Raw genomic sequence first — 21,567 nt, forward strand, 5'->3', positions numbered from 1 at the left:
AGAGATGAAGAGTGAGGTTTAATGTTAGGAAAGTCAGATCTGAAAAGAAAAAGAAAAGTAACAGAGAGAAGATGCATAGAAAGAAAAAGTCGGAGGAGAGAGGATGAATGTTCTGCTACAGTTATTGAAACTAATGATCACAATAAAGATTAATCAAAGGGTCGTGATTGAAGCCTCTCTAAGTCCTCTCACTTGAAACATCTCATATATATATATATATATATATATATATAATCCCTTCGTCTCAAATTATAAGCAACAAAAAAAAAATCACACTTATTAAGAAAACTAAAAACATAAAAATTTGGAGTATAGTTTTTTGTGTTTTCTTTGAAAAAAGTTTTATAGAAAGATGTAAAAATAATTTTCATTGGCTAGGGAAAAAATGAAAGGGAAAGAAAATTGAATCTAATTTGCATTTAATTTTATGAGAATAAACAAAAGTTTTTCTTGAAAAATAGATTTTTTAAAAAAATAAGATTAATTAGGATAAAAGTTTGTCTTTTTTATTATATTTTGGGACAAACAAAATGAGTTTTTTTGCTTATATCAAACAAGAGAATATATATATATATTTTTAAATAAGCAAAAAATATTTTGATAATTTAACTACTTTATATAGATATTTACCTCTGCTATTAACGAGTAATTGAAATATGCACGATAATTTTAAGTCGACGACAGTGCAAGGTAACCTAATTCCTTACAGCAGCACCGTGAACGAAACCCGCACCGTCTCTCTCAAAGTCTCCGATAAAGCAAAATTCAACCTCCACTCTGATCGAGAATGTCTTCAACGTTGCTAGAAGCAACTCGAGCAGCACATGAGGAAGTGGAGCGATTGGAGAGGGTAATAGTGAAGGATCTCCAGAATGAACCAACTTCCAACAAGGACCGTTTGTATCAGAGTCACCGTGTTCGGAATATGATTGTTACTATCACTTCCACCACTGAACGACTTGTAAGATAAGATTCCATCTTTATTATATTAGGGTTTATCTTTTTCTATCGTAACATGTTTCTTTGTTTTCAGATTGATATATATGATGATAAAGATAATGCTAGGAAGGATGAGATTGCTGCACTTGGTGGACAAACTGCTACTGGAATCAATCTTTTTAGTGCCTTTTATGATAGACTCAAAGAGGTTAGTTAGCTTTTACTCTTTTTCAATTTCAATTTTCATTATTATTTTAGGTTTAAGAGGTTAAATTTCAATATTGTTGCGGTTTTTAAGCCTTTACATGTTTCTGTTTGGGAGTGGAAAACAACTTTAATATTGGATTTTAGGTTATATAATTGGATTTGGTGGAGATGAGTTATTGCATTTATATGCTTGAATCAATTGCGTGTCAATAACAGATTTTGGTTATTGTGGTATGTGTAGATACGAGAGTATCATAGGAAGCACCCAGCTGCACGTGTTGTTGACGCAAATGACGATTTTGAAGATCTTCTTAAAGAGGAACCTAAAATTGAGTTTAGCGGAGAGGTATCTCTCTCTCTCTCTCTCTCTCTCTCTCTCTCTCTCTCTCTCTCTCTCTCTCTCTCTGTGTGTGTGGATATGAGAGACTGTTGATTTCTCTGGCTAAAATTAGACTTTTCCCTAGGCCCTAGCATGTGTGATGCATGGTTAAATAGTGAATTTGGAAATTCTTCATATTTTAAGAATTGCAGTGACAAGTCATTACGGTATTTGGATTTATCTCAAATCCTGCTTGTGCGTGATTGAACATTTTAATAGTCTACATGTGCAGTCAAAATATATTGAAGAATTTCATGTCCAAGGGGCCTATTTGTTCCAGAGAAAACATTTACATTGAATATACATGAAGTCTAAAATATTCTACTATTAAGAGAGACAATATCACGTTTACAATACAATTTATGCTACTGCAGCTTTTTCTGGTCACTGATTATGTGATAACTGTTTTCCAGGAAGCTTTTGGTCGATACTTAGACATTAATGAGTTATACCAGCAGTATGTCAATTCTAAGTTTGGAGAGCCAATTGAATATTCTGCATACCTTGATATTTTTTCTGAGACAGATAAGATTCCTCGCAAAATGAAAACAACCAGGTGAGTTGCATTCTCTATCTATCTATCTAATATGTTGATCATTCGTCGGCATCCTAGTTTTGTATGGAATATGCACACTATAGTCTTCTCAGTCCTTGTTCAATTCTACAGGCAGTACAGGGAGTACTTGAAGAATCTTTTGCAGTATCTAACATCTTTTTTCCATCGGACAGAACCCCTGCAAGATCTTGATAGAATCTTTTCAAAGGTGATTGATTTTACATTGTTTTGAACTTGTATCTTTTTTAGCATAATTTTGAGTCTCAATTTTCTCTTAGAATGGGATTTATGTTTTGAAAACTTCCCTCCTAGCTATGAATTTTTTGGTGCAGAAACTTCGTGAATCTTTGTTATAAACAACTTGCATTATTATTTTTTTTCTTTCTGAAAGTTGTCTCACTGAAATCCAGTGCTATGTTTGGGCTGTCTGTCGAAGCGCCTTCTAAATATGCTTATAATTTTTATCAATGCAGTCAACCATTTTTCTATATTTTTATGTGATTATAACAAGTTTAACCCATTTGTTATTCCACTATGATTCCATTTTTATAACACTATATACTGAAGTAAAACAATTATGAACTAAAGTTAAAGAGAAAAAAAGGATACACACCATCAATGTAAACTAGTTTTACACTAACACCCAATAAAAATAGTGTGTGCTAGTTATTTTTAAAAGACATTTTCAATATGGGCATACATGACATGATGGGTTCCCATTGGAAGACAATATAAAACTATTTTACACTATCGGTGCATAGCCGTTAAACTCAAAATTAAAACTCCGTAAGTATTTGTGGTCCACATAAATATTGAAAGACTGTGGATGAACCTCCCATCAAAATCTTTCATTTCTCCACAGCTTTGAATGTTATTTATAACTAATTTTGAGCACTTTATTATTGATTTTAAGACTCTAGAAGATTAAATGCAGTTTTAAATAACCACTTCTCAGTTTTGGAACTTCACCCAAAATCTTTAGTCCCTGGAAAGCTTCTTCTTTTTTTTAAAAGTGGACCGAAGTTAAATGCATATTTCTATTTGATGGGAGGGAGTTTAGCTTTGTAAATTTTAAAATAAAAATGGAGGGCGCTTTATCATATGCCTTCTCTTGTGGGAGAGAAGAGAACTGTAATTTTCTCCTATTATAAAGCTTTCTGTGTGAGAAGTGATTGCATTGTTTACCATCTCGTTTTCTTGTGAATTGGTTGCACTTCTCTATTTTCTGGGATCTGATAATGTTGTGGCAGGTAACAACTGAGTTCAATGAAAATTGGGCTACTGGAAGGGTATTGGGATGGGAGAATGTCAATCAGGAGAATGGACATGTACCTGCTCAGCACACTGCAATTGATCTTGATTATTACAGTACAGTTGAAGAGCTTATGGAAGTGGGTCCTGAAAGGTTAAAGGAGGTAAAAAACTAAAAATTGAGGATTGTGTGTTTGAGGCATGAGTATTATAATATTGAGGATATACACTTACTGGTTTTGTACTTGTACTTGGTTTGTCTGTGTATGTAACAAATACAATTCAAAATATTCAAAAACAATTGGGGTACTCAATTTGGATACATGGGTACAGCTTTGGTAAAATAAGGGTGAGAGCAAAATGTGGGATATTGGTCGAGATAAATGGGATATCTGAAGTTGTCACAGATGATATTTAAGAAAATGATGTGATTTGTACTGTTTAATTGTGATATTCATAGCCATGTTTAAGTTTTATAATGTTGATTGTTGAATTAACTTTCATATTGTAGTTTCATTAGGAGGTGTTTTGCTGTCATGTTGAACAAGTTAAGCTCCTTTTATTTTTTATACATAATGCTTGATTCTGTTTTTCATAATCTTTTATGCAATTTAGATGTTTATATAGAATTTAATTTTCTTATATATGTATATTTTTTAAAATTTATATTAATGCACCATATCCTAGACTTTTAAGAACTCTATCACTATTTACTACCATACCCTTATGCATGCAACATTGGTATAGTACAACACAATACAAGGATTTACCCTCTCTTTTTATATTTAGGAAGTACAAACATTAAGCATCTTTTCTTGCTAGTCATTAATTTTTTTGGAGCTCTATTTATTGATAACTGATTCATTCTTCCGCCTTTTGTCTTGATTTTTCATCTAGGCACTTGCTGCATTGGGACTTAAGACTGGTGGCACTATTCAGCAACGTGCAGAGAGACTCTTCCTCACAAAGGTGATTTTTACCCATTTACCAGGGACATGGTTACACTTTTTATTTTGGGGTTTTCTTAGTCTTTTCTGTTGACAGTAGGAATGTAGGGATTATCTTTGCTGCGGTACCTCAAAACAAGTTCCATAAGAGATGTATTCTCACCTTTTCCTTCCAAGCTGATTGTCGTAAGCTTAGTCACGAAACTGGGATCTTCCCAGATAGGCTCAAACTGAGAGTTCAAAATTAATTGAAGAGGCTTTAACTGACATCAGCCCCCCCTCCCCCCCGAAAAAAAATGCATAGTTATAATCCCTTGAAAGGATAGATCATTGGGCCTTGAAATATTTTAAAATTTTAAATGCTTTCCTGATCATAAGTACCTACAATTATGAATTTGTTCAGAATATCATCATCCTGTAGGTTTTTAATGCTATGAAAACATTAACTCCTTTATGAAGTGATATTTCCACCATATGTTGTAGATCAAAATCAGTTAAACCCTTCAAGCCCAATTTTCTATTTGCTTGGAAGATGCCCTGGTTGCCTGAATTTTGATTGAAGTTGCTTTTTTTCCTCTAAGCTATACCTGCATAATCCGTCTTTACAGCTTGAGTTTAACAAATTTTCTGACTTTTTTTTTTTTTCATGCAGCACACGCCTCTTGAAATGCTGGACAAGAAGCATTTTGCCAAGGGGGCGCGTGGTTCAGAAAAAAATGGGGTAGCTGCTGCTCCACAAGATGGAAATTTAAAAGAAATTGCATTAATGGAGGCCAAAATGAATAAACTGTGTGATTTGTTAGATGAGGTTAGCAAACGATGCTTCATTATTTCTTTAAGTGTAGTTCCTTTGATGATTTGAAATGCAACGTTTTGGGCATATAAATGACTTTATCTATAGAAAATTCTTTCGTGTATAATGTTTATCATCTTTCTACAGACAATTACTCGAACAAAAGACAATATTGTAAAGAAGCAAGCCCTAACATACGAGGAAATCGAAGCAGAACGTGAGGAGGTGAGTTGAAGCAATTTATGAATCCTCCAACTTTTAGGGGACCCATACCATAGTGCATTACTGTGACATTAGTTTTTCACAGTACCAATTCATTTTCTTGTCAAAGAATACACTTACCAACCATATTTTATATCTTAGACGGTTGACCATAATACATTAAATGCACCTTACTTGTTTGCTTTTAACATCTGGGGGTTGGCTTTAATGAGGGACTAAGGTCCATGTGCAACGATTGATACTGTCATATGGCTTATCCATTGTTTCTAGGTTCAAAATGATCTCCAAGACGCTATGGTCCACTTCATTGCATCAATCATATTCATAGTTTATCATGGGTTTCCTGTACTTATATTTGAAGGGGATGTAGAACTGGTCTTGTATATATGGCCAACATTATTGAAGTTGATAAATCCTTATTGTAACCAGAATAGTGAGTGTAAATTCATCTATAAAATAGGCTAATGCTCAAGCTATCTATGACGAGGTTGACCTTTTGAATTAACTTATTCTCATATTATTCATGATATGAGTTGCTTTAAATTATCATTGAAGCACACACAATGTTTTGAATTGTATGTGTGCCATGAGACTTGGCTTATGTGGTGGATGGAGAATATTCGTCCGGAAATGAAATTTGTTCTGAATGCTACCAATGAGACTTGATTACATGCTTTAGATAGAAGGTGTGCAGTTTTGGCTTGAGTATAACTGTGGATCTTTTACTTCTAGTTCTATGTTTCTGGATAGAGCATTCTGTTAAAGATTGCATTATCTGATATCTAGGCTTTGATAAGGAGGGGTAAACATAAGTACGACTTGACCCAACAACAACAACAACCAAGCCTTATCCCACCAAGTGGGGTTGGCGATCAAATTACGCCATAATGTTCTATCATAAACCAGATTTTGGTTCAACTCATTAATCTCCAAAGTCTTTCCTAATAGTTTCTCTTAAAAGTTTTTCTAGGTCTTCCTCTGCCTCTAGTGATCCGACTGTCCTCCACCTGAATGACTTGACCCCGCCACAATTATTATAGGAGAAAAATTATTACTCACTGGAGAAGTTATTCTATGGCATTCACTAAAACCACCCCCTTGAAAATATGGGTTTGAGAGGAGACAATTGTGGCATCAAATGTTTAGATGCACAAGAATTCAATCCTAGTTGATCGTACCTATTCACTTTTTCTTTTGCCTGTTTTCTTTGAAAAGTTTTTCAGACAAATTGAAGTTTTTTATTGCCATTTTTGTGGTCTACATTTACAAGAGAGAAAAATAGTTTCGAGCTTTCATCTGTCCTCCTGATTCACATAACTCTTCATCTGTTTTTGCCAATTTACTTCTGCTCCTTTTTCTCTCAATTATTGCTTTATTTATAGTACATAATATTAAACATTCATTGCAGGAAGAGACTCAAGAGGACTCTGAAAGCGAAGATGACGAGCAGCAGATTTATAATCCCTTAAAGTTACCAATGGGATGGGATGGGAAGCCTATACCTTACTGGCTGTATAAGCTACATGGTCTGGGTCAGGTATTATTTATTTGCAATTAAAATTTTAGAAATTTGAATTGTCGTTTCTTTTGCTGGATGTATATCAAGGGTTGGTTTTATTATTGTCTATTCACGAGTCTTGACAGTCCCAAAGTAGTTCTCGACTAACAAAATTTATCTCTTTACCAGAGTATTAAAAGAAATTGTTGTTATTGTCCGCCTTTGCTTGTTGGCAGTATTGCATTAGATAATTTCAGTGACTTAATAAGAAAGTTAGGGACTTGTTATTTTATGATTCCTTATGGCTCAATATTTTGATCACTAAATAATATAATATGCATTTCAGGAATTTAAGTGCGAGATATGCGGGAACTACAGTTATTGGGGGCGTCGTGCTTTTGAACGACACTTTAAAGAATGGCGTCATCAACATGGGATGCGATGCCTTGGTATACCAAATACAAAGAACTTCAATGAAATTACGTCAATTGAGGTATGCATTTTTATCAGTTTTATAGCATACATGTCATTGATTACAAACTGAAATAATTTGACATCACCGTTAATCAAATATAGCATCCATTGGGGTATAACTTTATCACCTAGCATTAAAACTTTCTTGTATATACTTTATTTTGTGCTACATTTCACTAATTTAATTATGAAGTATATTTGACTGCATGGTCTTGGTCTATCAGTGATGTGTGTGCGGTATGTATCTGTATTAGTATTTATTCACTATTGTTTTCCTCTTCCCTGCTAAGAAAAGAACTAATTATCTACCTGTAATCACGGTTGCTATCAATACACAGTTTGTTATTGTCCCTATCATATACTTTACTATGGCCACAAGTGCGCGTTTAGTTTGTGTCTCGCAAGTGAGCGTTTAGTTTGTGTCTCGCAAGTGCGCGTTTAGTTTGTGTCTTAGGTGTCATCATAAAATACTTGAAATCACATTTCAATAAGATTCTGCTTGTGTGAAGTGCTTATGGAAATTTTGAAACTCATTTGCGGTTATTAACTCTGAATATCTTTTCTGTTGGTCATATTTTGCAAAATATTTTGTGGGGGTGGGTACTTCATTGTAGACTATCAAATGTGTTTTAATACTGTTAATGGTAAATACTCCTATTCTCTCTCTACTAGTGACAATATCTATTCGCTGGTACTATTCAGTTAATATGGTCATTTTTAAAAATGAATTTAGCGAGATCACCTCATGAAATTAGAATGAATTCGCTTCTCAAGCTTGAAAGCCCCTCTCTCTCTCTCTCTCTCTCTCTCTCTCTCTCTCTCTCTCAGAAAAGAAACTTGAAGATACCCGTGCTGTTTCTCTCGCGGACTCTTCAGTCCTTTACCATTAGTTTTGGACAAAAAAACTATTTTTATGGTACCTTAAATGCTACTATCCTCTGTTGCAGGAAGCAAAAGAGCTCTGGAAGAAGATACAGCAGAGACAAGGAGTGAACAAGTGGCGCCCAGATCTAGAGGAAGAGTATGAAGACAAAGAAGGCAACATCTATAATAAGAAGACATATACTGATTTACAACGCCAGGGGCTGATATGAAAAGAAAGAATCTTCTTTCCAATTCTTCTTCTATTAGTAAAAGGAGGGGGAGGGGAATCCTTTTTGCATCACCTATGAAGAGGAAGCAATTTGTTTTCGGCAGGGTTTTTAGGGGAATGGTTGTATCTTAGCAAAATATTCATCCCTACTGGGGAGAAGAATGGGAACAGACAAGGAGCCATATTTTGTGAATTGCGGCGCACTTTCTTGAATAACTGTGAATTTGTGACTGATATCCTAACAAAACGGGAGAAGAAACAACAATTCTTATCGCTGTTGCATTGTACCAATTATTATTGTTATAGGTTTCTGAGTGATATTGGCCAACTAATGTCTTTCTTTAATGGTGTAGATTTAATGGGATATACTTTTCTATTTGCATGTCAAGTTAAGTTTGGAATATACTTTGCATGAACAATAAAAAGTACCTTAGTGGAAAGACTTTCAGCGTGTAGTTATATAATATGCATATTTGTTCATTAAGGTGTGTTTGGGAGGAGAGTGGATTATTTTAACTTTGAGTTGTTTGCTTAAGTTATTTGAGGGGAGGAGAAGGGAGGGGACCAGGAATAGAGGATTCAGAGAGTTGAGATCCTCTCCTTTTAATGAACATTTCTATTGGCAGAGATAGACACGTAATAATAAAATAATATTTATTGTATTGTACGTGTTTATTTCTTTCCAAATAGAAGTATTCATTAAAGCGAGCGTGTTAGAAACAGGTATCTATGTTCGAATAAATTAGGATAGAACATAATTTTTAAAATAACCTTGGCAAAATTTGAGTGTTGGTCTCTCCTTCAGCAAATTAGAGTTTGGAATCTTCCTCTAAACAATAAATTGATAACTTATCAGTAAGATTGAGCAGAGTATCTTAATTGGTTTGAGGTGTGAAGTGGATTTATACCTGAACCAAAAAAACAAATTAAATTTAACAATTAGTTACCAACATTTTTCAATCAATTCTTCAAAAAATTTGATAACTTTCCTAATAACGTTTTTCCATGTCTTTCCTTACTTCTTTTTAAACATAACTTTTGTTTTGAATAACAAATTTTAGTATGCCAACTGTTATGTTAGTATTTTACTCCTTTGTCATGCTTCAAACTTGGACGTTTAACTCCTTCGGTCTCTTGCTTTCAAAAAAAAAAAAAAAAAAACTCCTTCAATCTCTTAACTCAACCAACCAAATGAGCTACTCATTCTCCCTTGGAATAGGTGTGTAACCTCTTAGAATAGCTTGTCCATAGGTGTACTCTCCCTTGTACTCTCCCTTATAGTAATTGTAATATTTCTTATTCTCTAAAAAGTAGTAATTTCATCTATAATTACAAGTCTATTTTTAGAATGTTTTTGTTCCTTTCTCTAAAACAATATTAATTTTTCCACCCTATACATGACTAGGGCGCCCTGTAGATTTTCTAAAAAGGCCCTAGTGCAATCCGGATTCATGTTTCACAATTTCGGATTTTATAATCCGGACAATTCTTATATATAATCAACCATCAGACTCTCACATTTCAGCAGTTTTGAGTTTTGCTTTTAAAAAAAATTAAGTAAAAAAATGCTAAAAACCCGTCAAATAAATCATAAAAATACCACCGAAAAATTCTAAAAATTAAATAAAACTAATGCGAATTTTTTCGGATTTTTCTGAGAATATGAAGAATTAAAAAAAAATGAAAAATGGATCTAAACGATGGAATTTTGAATATTGAGGGGCCGACTCATCAAACACAAGGTGTTTTTAAGAGTGTTGTTAATTTTGTTGTCGTTGAACATATTTTAGGAGGAAAGTTTGATTCTGAAGTTTTGAATTTTACTTTAGCTGATTTCTTTTTTGGTTATAGTTGGTTTCAAGGTAAGCAAAGTTCATATCTTAGTGATTTGGCTCATTTATTTTATCATGCATATAGAACCTTTAGTAGGTAGTGGCGTAGTTAGGGAGTTCAGACTTTTGAACTATAATCAATATATATATATATATATATATAGGGGATGTTTCAAATGAGAGGGATTCTTATAATGAGAGGTGAGAGGATTTAATGTGAACCGTGAGATTAAAACTGACGGTTAGGATTGTTTTGACCATTTAAACATCATGTGACTCTTCTACTTTCTCTTCCACGCGCATCATTTCTGTTCTCTTCTTCCTCCTAACTCAGCGAGCATATGATATCAACACCCACAATTCCCAATTCATCCGATCTTTCTCTGAAATAATTTGCACACACAAACGACCCAAATCTGATTTCAAGTTTTTTATCTCTCCTGCTTAGGATTTTTGAATCATTAGTAACTTCTGACTAATTTGCACACAACATCAATAATGATTCAGATTATGAGATCTGATTCAGATAATCACTTCTTCAAAAAAGTTAAATTTGAGGCTTACAATCAATAACATCAATATTGATATTCACTAATATAGCTTAATAACTTGAAAGGCATGAATGTTTTAATCAATTTGAAACAAACAGTGGACTTTACATCACATAATTGGTTTTCACCCTTGTTATTTCTAGGTTAGTTTGTTTAGCCTTACGTTTTTGGTGGCTGAAAAAAAAGAAAGAAAAGGGTACTAGAAATAACAATGGTTTTGATTGTGCAACAACTTTTTTTTTTTTTTATCAATTGTTTCAAAGAGGCTTACAAAAAAATTGTGCAACATCATATGTCCCTCATCACTTGAAAGTTTGGCAGGTTAAAGAAAGAAAAGAATGAATAAGGAGAAAGAGGTGTGCGTGAGATTGAAGAGGAAGAAAATCTAAAAGTAAAATGAAGAGAGAGAAAGGCGATGGGAACTGATGATATGACAGTGATGAGTGAACCTCACGCGCGTGTGGTAAGGGAAAAATACATGAAAGACAGATTTAAGATCTCAATGTTTATTTCAATCCAAAGGTCATTATTTGCTCCTCTCACTCTCACATTAAGCACTCCTCTAATTTGATACATCCCCTATATATATATATATATATGATATTTCAAATGAGATGAGTGTTATAATGAGATGAGTTATTTGTGTCCATTGGATTCAATTTAATGGTTGAGATTAAAAGATTCCTTCTAGTGGGACACGTGACTTCTCTTTCCAATTAAACATAAACTCACGCGCGTCCAACTTATGCTGTTTTCATTAATGTCTTCCTCTTCCTTTGCTTTGCTTCCAGATCAAAATAGACACATGATATTAAAAGTCAAAATAAAAAGTCACTCGATTTATCTCTCATTTATATATATATTTCTCCATAGTTCTCTCATTGTTTGATTTGTTGCTGCAGTTTTCACAACTCTCTTAATTTATATTCCTCTCTTGTTTAATGTATGTTGATTCATAGTTTGAGAATTTGCTCTGTTGTATCGTATCCAACAAAGCCATGAAAATTGTCGATTGGGCTTTAACATATATAATATTAGAAGAAGTTTATATTTTCAAATTGTATCACAATTCCTGGTTTTCCCACACTGTTATAAAGGGCTGCAATAGCCTAAATTTGTAATCGAAAATTACAACAATAATTTCCCTTCACCCTTTTCCTTTTTACAATTCTCCCCTTTTTGTTAATATATTGTTTTTAAATTTTAGTTGTTGATTTCTTTATCAATAAATATTTGGGAGTTAAATAAATTTTGTACTAATTTCTTAAATATTTGCCTTTGTTATTATGGGTTTCTATGTCTTTGAAGTTGAATCCAAAAAGTTATTTAGATTTATTAAATTCAGAGAAATACAGGTTTGCAGTTTCCATGAGAAGAGAAGTAAGACGTCAGACATTTTCTTTGTTGTTGATTGAAGAAGGAAGGAAAGAAGTTTAATGCGCGTGAGTTTATGTTTTATTGGAAAGAGAAGTCACGTGTCCCACTAAAAGGGATCTTTTAATCTCAACCATTAAATTGAATCCAATGGACACAAGTAATTCCTCTGATCTCCTCATTATAACACTCCTCTCAATTGAAACACCTTCTATCCTCTATATATATATTCAAAAATATATATATTAAATGCAAAAAATACATGCATACTCGACAATTGTCCTCAACGTGATTTCGTGCTATGAAACACCGGATAGTCAACTCAATATCTGTTGACCATATGTCTTTTAGGTTTAGTCAATTATTTTTTTTTTGGAATGTCGCATATTAACTTTTTTATCGTTTCTAAATATAAGATCTTATTGACGTAAACATATAAATTGAAAAGGTTGGTAGTATTATTAAATTTATTGATAACTTCCTTAAAAAAAAAAATGTTGATAACTAATATTGTTTTGCAAATTTAACCATTAAAAGAGAGAAAAAATTATGTTTTTTTTATCATCATAAGATTTAGTACAAAGTGCTAAAAAAATCATAGCATAATTAATGATACGTTGCTAAAGATTTAATATAAATTATTTAATAAAAATTAACATACCTTACAATTTTCCTCTATTATTCCCTTGCTAATGATCAATTATAATTTTATGTTATAAATTAAACTAAAACCTTAACCAAAATCTTTGTCCATACCATTTCTACTGATATATATTGGTTTTAATTGACTAAGTTGCACAGCTGGCTATCATTGGGCTTATTAAAAAGTAATATTGTCAATGGGCTGCATAGCTAGGCGCAAACTTTTTACGAGATGGTGGTGCAAGACATAAATGTTGAGGGGGTTCACTTGAATCCCCTGGGTGTAATAGTAGGCTTTCTTTGTTTTGCATGCTTCAACAAAGTAATCCTCTTTCCACCTCCTTTTGGTTGGAGCTGGTTTTCAGGACTTTATAATCTTAATTACATTCACAAATGATTTTTTCATCAAACATTTAAACATTCATCCTTATTGTAAGATTTGATCATAGGAATTGAATGTATCTTGGTCACACATGTAAGGGAAATCATGACAGGACTAAACAATGAATATCTAAAGAAGGCAGTGAAAGGGAACAAGGTCCCGGTGGTCCATCAAATGAAGAAAATGAAACAATCAAACTTAATGTGGTTAGCATGAAAGGAGAGGAAGTAGACAATAGTGATCTAACAAACATAATTCCAACTATAACACATGCTGAAAGAGTTAAGGCTTTTCCTAAGGCTCAACAGCCACTGAGCAAGTAAAGATAAAGGACTTTGCAAGATTTTAAGACCTTAAAATCAGTTTGGCAGAAGAAATAGAAGAATGCATTAGTTAATATCCATCATCAGATAGATGCACTGATAAATTTTCAGTGATTTTCAGTATATGTTTCCCTAATGTTCATAATTACATTCAATTTTATTGTACTTAAAACAACGCACACTCCATTTTATTCATAGTGTAAGAAGTTAGAACAACACAAGTTTCAGTAGTATCTATCTCCTATATCCACAATATATCTCATACTCAAATGACTTTCATGGTTTTGTATGGCTCCTAAATCTAATGTATATACTTTTTCCTTTGATGAAAGAATAAAAAGAATGTTCTTTCTGTTTGAAAATTTTACTTTCTATACCATTGATATAAAAATGTATTGGTTGATATATCCACCCATTTATGACTTAAGCAATAGGCATAAATTCAAAAGGAATAACAGAGATTCATTAAAACCAAAAATACTTTTGAAATTGCTGTTGCAGTTTCATATAATATGCAGTTGGGAATAACAGAGCAGTACCTCGAAAGGCGTCCCTCTTGGTCACACAGCACACCAACCTCTATCCTCTATTGTGCATTCTGTAACCTGTCACAACATCCTCGGTAACCGACCTGTAAATCCATCCGACACTATTTCCCCATTCGGTCTTATCTTCATACCAGCACAAGATGATGCTGATTGCCTTTGCGATAGTAGCAGCATCAATATCTCGAGGAGATGTTAGAGTACCAGGTTGACGTCCATTTTTTATAGACGGATGATCAGCAAGTGGTCTCCCTCGGAACTCTGCCACCCTGATTGAATCAACAAAAACAGTCGAGTTGCCGAATTTCTTAGGAATAAGAGCATTACTCATTTCTTCATCATCAATGCTACCACCACGCCTCAAAGGTTGATCCTCTAGAGAATCTACTTCAGGGACTGAGGAAACTGTAAGGGAATTCTTTTTCTTACTACAAAACCAACTGGTGGCCTCTTCTTGAACTTGGGGTGGATTAAAGCCATAAATTGCAGTTCTTCGACATAAGCATCCGGTACCAACATATACAGGACCCTGAATACCATCGAGAGCTCGCATATTGACATCAAAGAAGACAGTGTTGTGATTGGCATACCGATCTGATGGGTCAATTCCTTCAAATCTTTGGGGAAATTGAACATAGCAGATCCTGTCCCCACCGCAGTCCATCATATAGCAGATACCTTCCCTCAGTACCTCAGAGTTATAAATGTAGTGGTCACAATCCAGATTGAGTATGAAAGGACCATTACGCATTCATAGCCCCCACTTTCTTATTGTGATCATATCCAGATCGTTTTTCATGGGAAACATAGACAAGCATAGGAAGGCAAATATCAACTTCACTTAAATCCATGGCTTTTGAATCTGATGCTGAGCCGGTCAGTGGCTCGTCACTTGGAGGTTTCAACATTACCTGCATTTGAAGGTGGCTGCATTATTTGTATGTTTGATGTTTATATCAAACAACAATAAAATTGCAATTTGATGTATCAAAACAAGTACACAATATGAACATCTTAAACTAATTATGTGTATGAGTTTTGACAACTAAGAACCTGAATCTTAGCAGCATGTTAACATTTCTCTAGTTAATAATAAAAATAATAATAATATATAAACACTTGTATAATGAAGATTAAGACAGAATTAGTAGTTGGAAGTGCCTTCAGAAATGAAGCTCTAATATTCCTTTTGTCCTATTTTTGTAACATGAGGTTCAGTTTATTAGTGGTACTATTACTAATCATGTAATGAATGTCCGATCCAGAGGAAAAGGAGCAAGTGTCTGATTTCCTAAGATGTTCATGTATCACACCTCTATCTTTTGGATAATGTTCTACTATATAAAAGAACTATCTACTACTATTTTGAAGTAATGCAATCTTACTATCTTTGCTAAGTTTATATACATTACCAATGATAGACTAAAGTTCTGACAAGCAAGTTTCTTGACGGTGTGATCCAAAATTTAAAATATATTTGAGTGGTTGAGGCAAATGAAAGAAAAACCATGAGTTTTGACATAGGATCTAAATGGCAGCACATGACTTCTCTGCATTAAGTCTGACATGTCTTACTTATGGTTTTGTTGTCATTTTAATACATCTAAATTTCTAATAGTAAATTATATAAGTTTGAGTTAAGTAAATGAATATAAAGGATGTACTGAATCAGGAAGGCCATTAATCCGAATGCTTGAATTCCTGATACTCATACTGCACCTTCCTGCGGTCCTTAACAAAGTCTAAACGTACTTTGTTCTTGCAGGGATCTCTCTGCAGACTAAAATATGATTCAGGGTTCCTTAGGTCAATGTTGTGCTTCCGACAAAATGGAACCCACAAATCAGCAAAACTTGCTGCCTCTTCCATGGCCTTGAAAGTAAGAAACGACCCGCCATCGTCAGAGACATAACAAAATAGTTTATCAACAGGATAATCTGCGGCGAGGATTGAAAGAATAGTATTCGCAGTAACAAGAGGTGACTCTTTCTCTGGATCTGCGGTCGACACAAACAAATCAACTCCTGGAAGATCAGATTTGCCGGTTGGATTGGTTGCATTGGGAGATTCAAATTTCTCTCAATATAGGTTTCGCATTTCTGATCAAGAAGCCAGGAGAATGCAAAACAGGTTTCGCAGACAACAGACATGCCCCATAGCCACATTGCATGGCCATTCGGATTTTGTACCCTCCACTTTAGGAAGAAAATGAGAAGCACCATCCAAGCTAATATTATGAGCCTGAATGTTGAAAAAAAAAGAAATTGTCAAAATTAAGACAATAAAACCAGCAGCAACTAGGCAAATAGAACTAACAAAAATCAATAGAAGGAAATGGCAAAAAATTATGAATCAGAAGATAAGAAAAACAAAATGAAATGGAACATGTTAGTTAACGTATAATTGATATGTTTTAAAATAAATTTCCTGTAAAAAAATAATTATCATTGTCATTGTTCATAACAAGTTGTTCTTTGAGAAACTTACTTACTAAAACCTTAAAGCATAAAACCAAATTCCAATTGAATAGACTCCAACTAAATTTAAAATTATCATCATGTAAAAATATTTCATTGAGACATCAATGAGAAAATGGGATCCGAAAAAATTCATATGCACAAGCAAGGGACATAAAAAATAATGTAATCATACTGATAAAGGTTCAGAATTGCAGCAGGAATATTCACTTTCCTGGTCAACGGCCTCCACGGCTTTTCTTCCAATCAGAACCAGAACTAGAACTAGCACCATTCTCATAATCTTTAGGCCACATAGCATTTCCATATCCATAAGTCCCTTTAGTCTCAAACAAATATTGAGCATCAAATTCATTGGTTTGGCTTCTCCCTGATTTCATCTTCGGAAACCTGTAATTTCATCATCCAAAAACACGTTAATTAATCAGCAATAGAGTTTGTTTATATATATGTAAAGGATTAATCTAAATAGCACAGCAACAACAAAATAAAAAGACAGGAATCTATTTCAAAGACACAAACCAAATAAAACCATACGTGGGTGTGAATAAGAAAAATTGAAACTTTAAAGAAAGTTTGGTTAAAATGAGTCAAGTACATATCAAGATTTAGTCAAAAACAAAAATGGTGTAAAACCAAACAATCACACAGACAGAACATAACTACAAAATCTCATTGACTCATAGTACAAAACAAAAAAAAAACAAAGCTGGCCCAGAAACATTAAAAAGTTGTTGGTTAAACTTCACTTTGACGCGGCAACCACCGAGTTTTCAGGTGTTCTTTTCCACGTGGCAGTACTGTGCTAGGACTAAATAGTCCTTCAACAAAGAAATTCCAAAAATAATTTATGTCTCAAAATAATTTGTTACTTTAAAATATTTCGTTAATATTCCAATTTCCAAATATTATATTGATTAACTAAATCTGCAATCAAATATTATTTTAGAATTTCAATACATTAAAAAACTAATGTACTTATCCGTTACATATTCAAGAACTAAAAGGATTATTTATCTAAAACTTAGTCTAAAATAGATTCATAAATTCTATCTTACCTAGCAAAATTGTCGAAATTGTTAGCTGAAAGTCTTGAGTTTGAACCGACTCTTTCACTTGTGTACAAATTTAAAATGACTATTGTCATTTCGTCTGCTTATTGAAAATATAGAGAGACCGTGGAATATGTCTCCGAAAATAATTACTTCCGGCAAGAGAACTTTAAAAACCAAATTAACTTTAGTATTTTGTGTTTTTTTTTTTTGAACTAAGTGTTTTGTGTTCGACTAAATTATTTTAAATGTATAGCATTAAACTGAATGAGTATATTCCTCCATTGATTGAATAATTATATTTGTTAACGTTGATTGAATATTTAAAGTCTCAATTGATTATCCAGGTGAACTTAGTTCAGTTGGTATGAACAATGCATAATATACGAATGTCCGGGGTTCAAATCTTGGCCACCATAAAAATAAAAATAAAGTGTCAATTGATTACATTCCTTTTTAATCTATATCAATATATAAATAAAATACACCATTTATAGCTAGAATTTTTCTTTCCAATTTTACTATTTTATTTAAATTATTTTATCATTTTTACCATTTTTAGTTAAATCTTCATTAAAATAATCAGTTAAATTCCATTAAAATAATAATAATTGGAGGAACAATTCACAATCATAAGATCAATATGAAGGTGAGCAAAACACAAGAAGCGGGGTTGAATTGTGTTGGCTTTTTCTTCTTTTCTCCTAAGCTGAAAACACTGATCAGAAGTAAATAGAGTTCTATTTCTGAAGTGATGCTCAGGACTAGATGCAGCGGATTAAACAGAGAGAGATGGAAGAAAGACACAAAGCAATTATACAGGTTCCTTCCATAAACCGGAAGTCAATCATGTCCCCCTGCACTTTCAAGGAGAGTTCACTATAATGTAATATCTGATTACAACTGCTCATTGCTAAACTTAACAAGAGACTTCAAATGCTCAAGCACAACTGCAAGAGACTTCCTATGCTCCTGAACACAATCAATAGACTTCTTATGCTCAAGCACAAATGCAAGAGACTTCTATTTAAACATAATTACAATGAAAAATGTTTGAGGTTGAACACTTGATATACAATCAGTGGTGTTCACAATACAAATCAGATACAGACTCTTAAGACTCTAGAATTTCTAAGATATGAACTTTGATAAGAAATTCTAAGTGAACTTTTGATGCAAAACAATTTCAGCAGAGTTTTGGCGCTTGTAAATTGTTGTAGAGTCTTTTCTATTCTCTAAGTCTCCACTCCTTTATATAAAGGTGTAGAAAAGAGACATTGTCAAATTGACTGCACATCAAAATAGAGTCGTTTGAAGCTTTGATCAATCACCAATAATCTTTGCCTGATATGGTTATTGATCTATGAATGATCAATTTCAAATTCATTCCAAGTATAAGGGAATATCGTTGCATGCATAGCTGTTATTCTTATCTTGTAGCAGATACACAAACTGAGTAGTGGAGATAGTGGTTGTACACTTCGTACAATTGTACTTTGTCAACGCTCTTCAAAGAACAAGCATCCAATGCCTTCAAATCCTTTCAAAATAGTCGTTGCTTCACTCTTCCAGTCTTCTGCAATGTTTAGACGAGATTAAATCCATTGAACAGCCTTTGAAGCTTACAACTTCTGGTGATCTTCAGTTTCTGATGAGATGCTTCTGATGAACTTGCTTCTGATGACATCATCACTTCATGAGCACTTTGACTTCAGAAGCACTTCTCTTCAGATGCTTTAAGCTTCCTTTTTGTTGATTCCTTTGCTCTCTTTTGTTCTTCCAGAACCTAATAATGATTCCAAATTTTTGTCTATGGTCTTGTACACTTGAACAAATATTAGCATATTCAATTGACAATTTTAATACCTTGTTATCATCAAAACTCTCAAAGAATAATGTTAAACACATTTTATTCCAACACAATATAGAAGACTATGAAAATCTTATTTTGACTTTATATAAAACAAAATATTGTGTTTCGGTGTAAAAATTCTTTTTAATTTTGGTCTTGACTTCATTATATTTTACAACTTAATCCTTCCTTGCTAATAAAAGTGGAAAAAATGTGTCCGCCCTTACCCTAATAAATATAAAAGTTGTTTATAACTCAGATATTTGAAACAACTTTGTTTCTAACTGAGATCGTAAGAATTATAAACGATGTTTCTAACTGAGATATTTATAATTATATGTTGTTTTAAATTATACATAGCGTAAGTTCAACTCATTTATTTTTTTAGTTTAGTTTTGAGCTCAAGTTTAACTCATTAAATTCATAAATCAAATTCAACGAGTTAATTATTAAATCTCGAACTATTTTAGTGTTGGTTCAATTCATTGTCAATCATATTTTCAAGGGTAATTTTGTCTAAGAAAATGTCCAACCAAAAGTAGTTAATTTAGTGTTGTCTTTAAACAATAGTATAGATATTAATGGGATACAAATTTTTGCCATTGATTTTTCTTTTGTTCAAAAATACCCTTAAACAAACTTATCCTTAATTTTGGAAATTAAATTTCTACAACAATATATAAAGGAGATACAAGTTTTTGGGATGAATTTTTCTTGGCTTAAATGTGTGTTTAGTCCCTGCACTTTCGCCCAGTTTTGGCATTGATCCCTACGCTTTTTTTTGTTTGGCATTGGTCCCTGCACTTTCTAAAACTTTTGGCTTTAGTCCTTCCGTTAAAAAAAAAAAAACAAAACTAACGGTGTGCCACGTGGCCCAATCATGACACGCCACGTGGCACACTAAAAAACAAAAAAAAATAAAATTTTAATTATTATTTTATTCATTATTTTTTTACTTAAAAATATCATTAGTCCTAGCACTTTCAGCATTTTTTGATATTAGTCCCTGCACTTTGGTATTAGTCCTTGAACTTCTTTTTTTTTTTTTTAAATACTTTCAATGAAATTATTATGTTTTAATTATTGTTTTGTTCATTATTTTTATTGAGAATAATCATAAAAAAATAAAATCAAAAAATCTTTGTTAAAAAAAATTAAGTAATAATTGTATAACATTGCAAATGGAAATTATATCGTATTAACACCGTAACAAAAAATCCAAAGTGCAATTTAATTTCCATCTTCTTTGTTGATTTTTATCTATTGTTACGATGTTAATACGATACAATTTCCATTTACAATGTAATACAATTACTACTTAATTTTTTTTAACAAAGATTTTTTGATTTTATTTTTTTATGATTATTCTCAATAAAAATAATGAACAAAACAATAATTAAAACATAATAATTTGATTGAAAGTATTTTTTATTTTTTTTTTAAAAAAAAGGTCAAGGATTAATACCAAAGTGCAGGGACTAATATCAAAAAATGCTGAAAGTGCAGGAACTAATGATATTTTTAAGTAAAAAAATAATGAATTAAATAATAATTAAAAATTGATTTTTTTTTTGTTTTTAGTGTGCCACGTGGCGTGTCATGATTGGGCCACGTGGCACACCGTTAGTTTTGGTTTTTTTTTTTAACGGAAGGACTAAAGTCAAAAGTTTTAGAAAGTGCAGGGACTAATGCCAAACAAAAAAAAACGTAGGGACCAATGCCAAAACTGGGCAAAAGTGCAGGGACTAAACACACATTTAAACAATTTTTCTTTGATAAAATATACCCTTGAAAAAGTGTATTCTTAATTTCGGGAAATTAAATTGAAACAAAATGTTATATTGTTGTGTCACTAAAAAAATAAAACATAATTTGTGACAATTAGAATATCACAAACATTTATACATTTTTTTATGGACAAACATTATATACCTAAATTTCACAAAATAAACATTTTCTATATTTTACACGCAATGATGCAATAAATTAGAAAAAGTAGAAAATGCATATTTGAATGCTAGTAACTCAATAATAGGTAATAGCTTAAATTTATAACTTAATATTTTTATAACTATATTAAACAAATTATTAATAATTAAAAACTTTCTTGACATGGAGTAACCATCAAAAACGAAATCAACTGTGCACAACACTTCAGTGGCACAAACCTTTTAAATC

General features: G+C 32.6%; 1 protein-coding gene and 1 pseudogene across 1 annotated transcript; one reads left to right on the plus strand and one right to left on the minus strand.

Moving 5' to 3' along the window:
• Window positions 1-633: 633 nt before the first annotated feature.
• LOC11418483 (splicing factor SF3a60 homolog) lies at window positions 634-8,799 on the plus strand. Its single transcript, XM_003602177.4, has 12 exons — window positions 634-961; window positions 1,034-1,147; window positions 1,388-1,492; window positions 1,939-2,081; window positions 2,193-2,289; window positions 3,332-3,496; window positions 4,230-4,301; window positions 4,932-5,087; window positions 5,220-5,297; window positions 6,703-6,831; window positions 7,139-7,285; window positions 8,214-8,799. Exons 1-12 carry the CDS (start codon window positions 788-790, stop codon window positions 8,358-8,360), a joined length of 1,527 nt encoding a protein of 508 aa, XP_003602225.1. The 5' UTR covers window positions 634-787; the 3' UTR covers window positions 8,361-8,799.
• Window positions 8,800-13,811: 5,012 nt separating this feature from the next.
• LOC11414341 (cellulose synthase-like protein D2) lies at window positions 13,812-17,226 on the minus strand (annotated as a pseudogene).
• Window positions 17,227-21,567: the final 4,341 nt, after the last annotated feature.

The sequence above is a fragment of the Medicago truncatula genome, chromosome 3 (genome assembly GCF_003473485.1).
Source record: "Medicago truncatula cultivar Jemalong A17 chromosome 3, MtrunA17r5.0-ANR, whole genome shotgun sequence".
Lineage (NCBI taxonomy): Eukaryota > Viridiplantae > Streptophyta > Magnoliopsida > Fabales > Fabaceae > Medicago > Medicago truncatula.

Excerpts from the sequence above, each read along its gene's own strand:
- LOC11418483 (XM_003602177.4), top strand. The coding sequence starts at position 788 with ATGTCTTCAACGTTGCTAGAAGCAACTCGAGCAGCACATGAGGAAGTG. Across the intron at positions 2,082-2,192 it reads CGCAAAATGAAAACAACCAG|GCAGTACAGGGAGTACTTGA; the intron begins GTGAGTTGCATT and ends TCAATTCTACAG. Across the intron at positions 3,497-4,229 it reads GTCCTGAAAGGTTAAAGGAG|GCACTTGCTGCATTGGGACT; the intron begins GTAAAAAACTAA and ends TTTTTCATCTAG.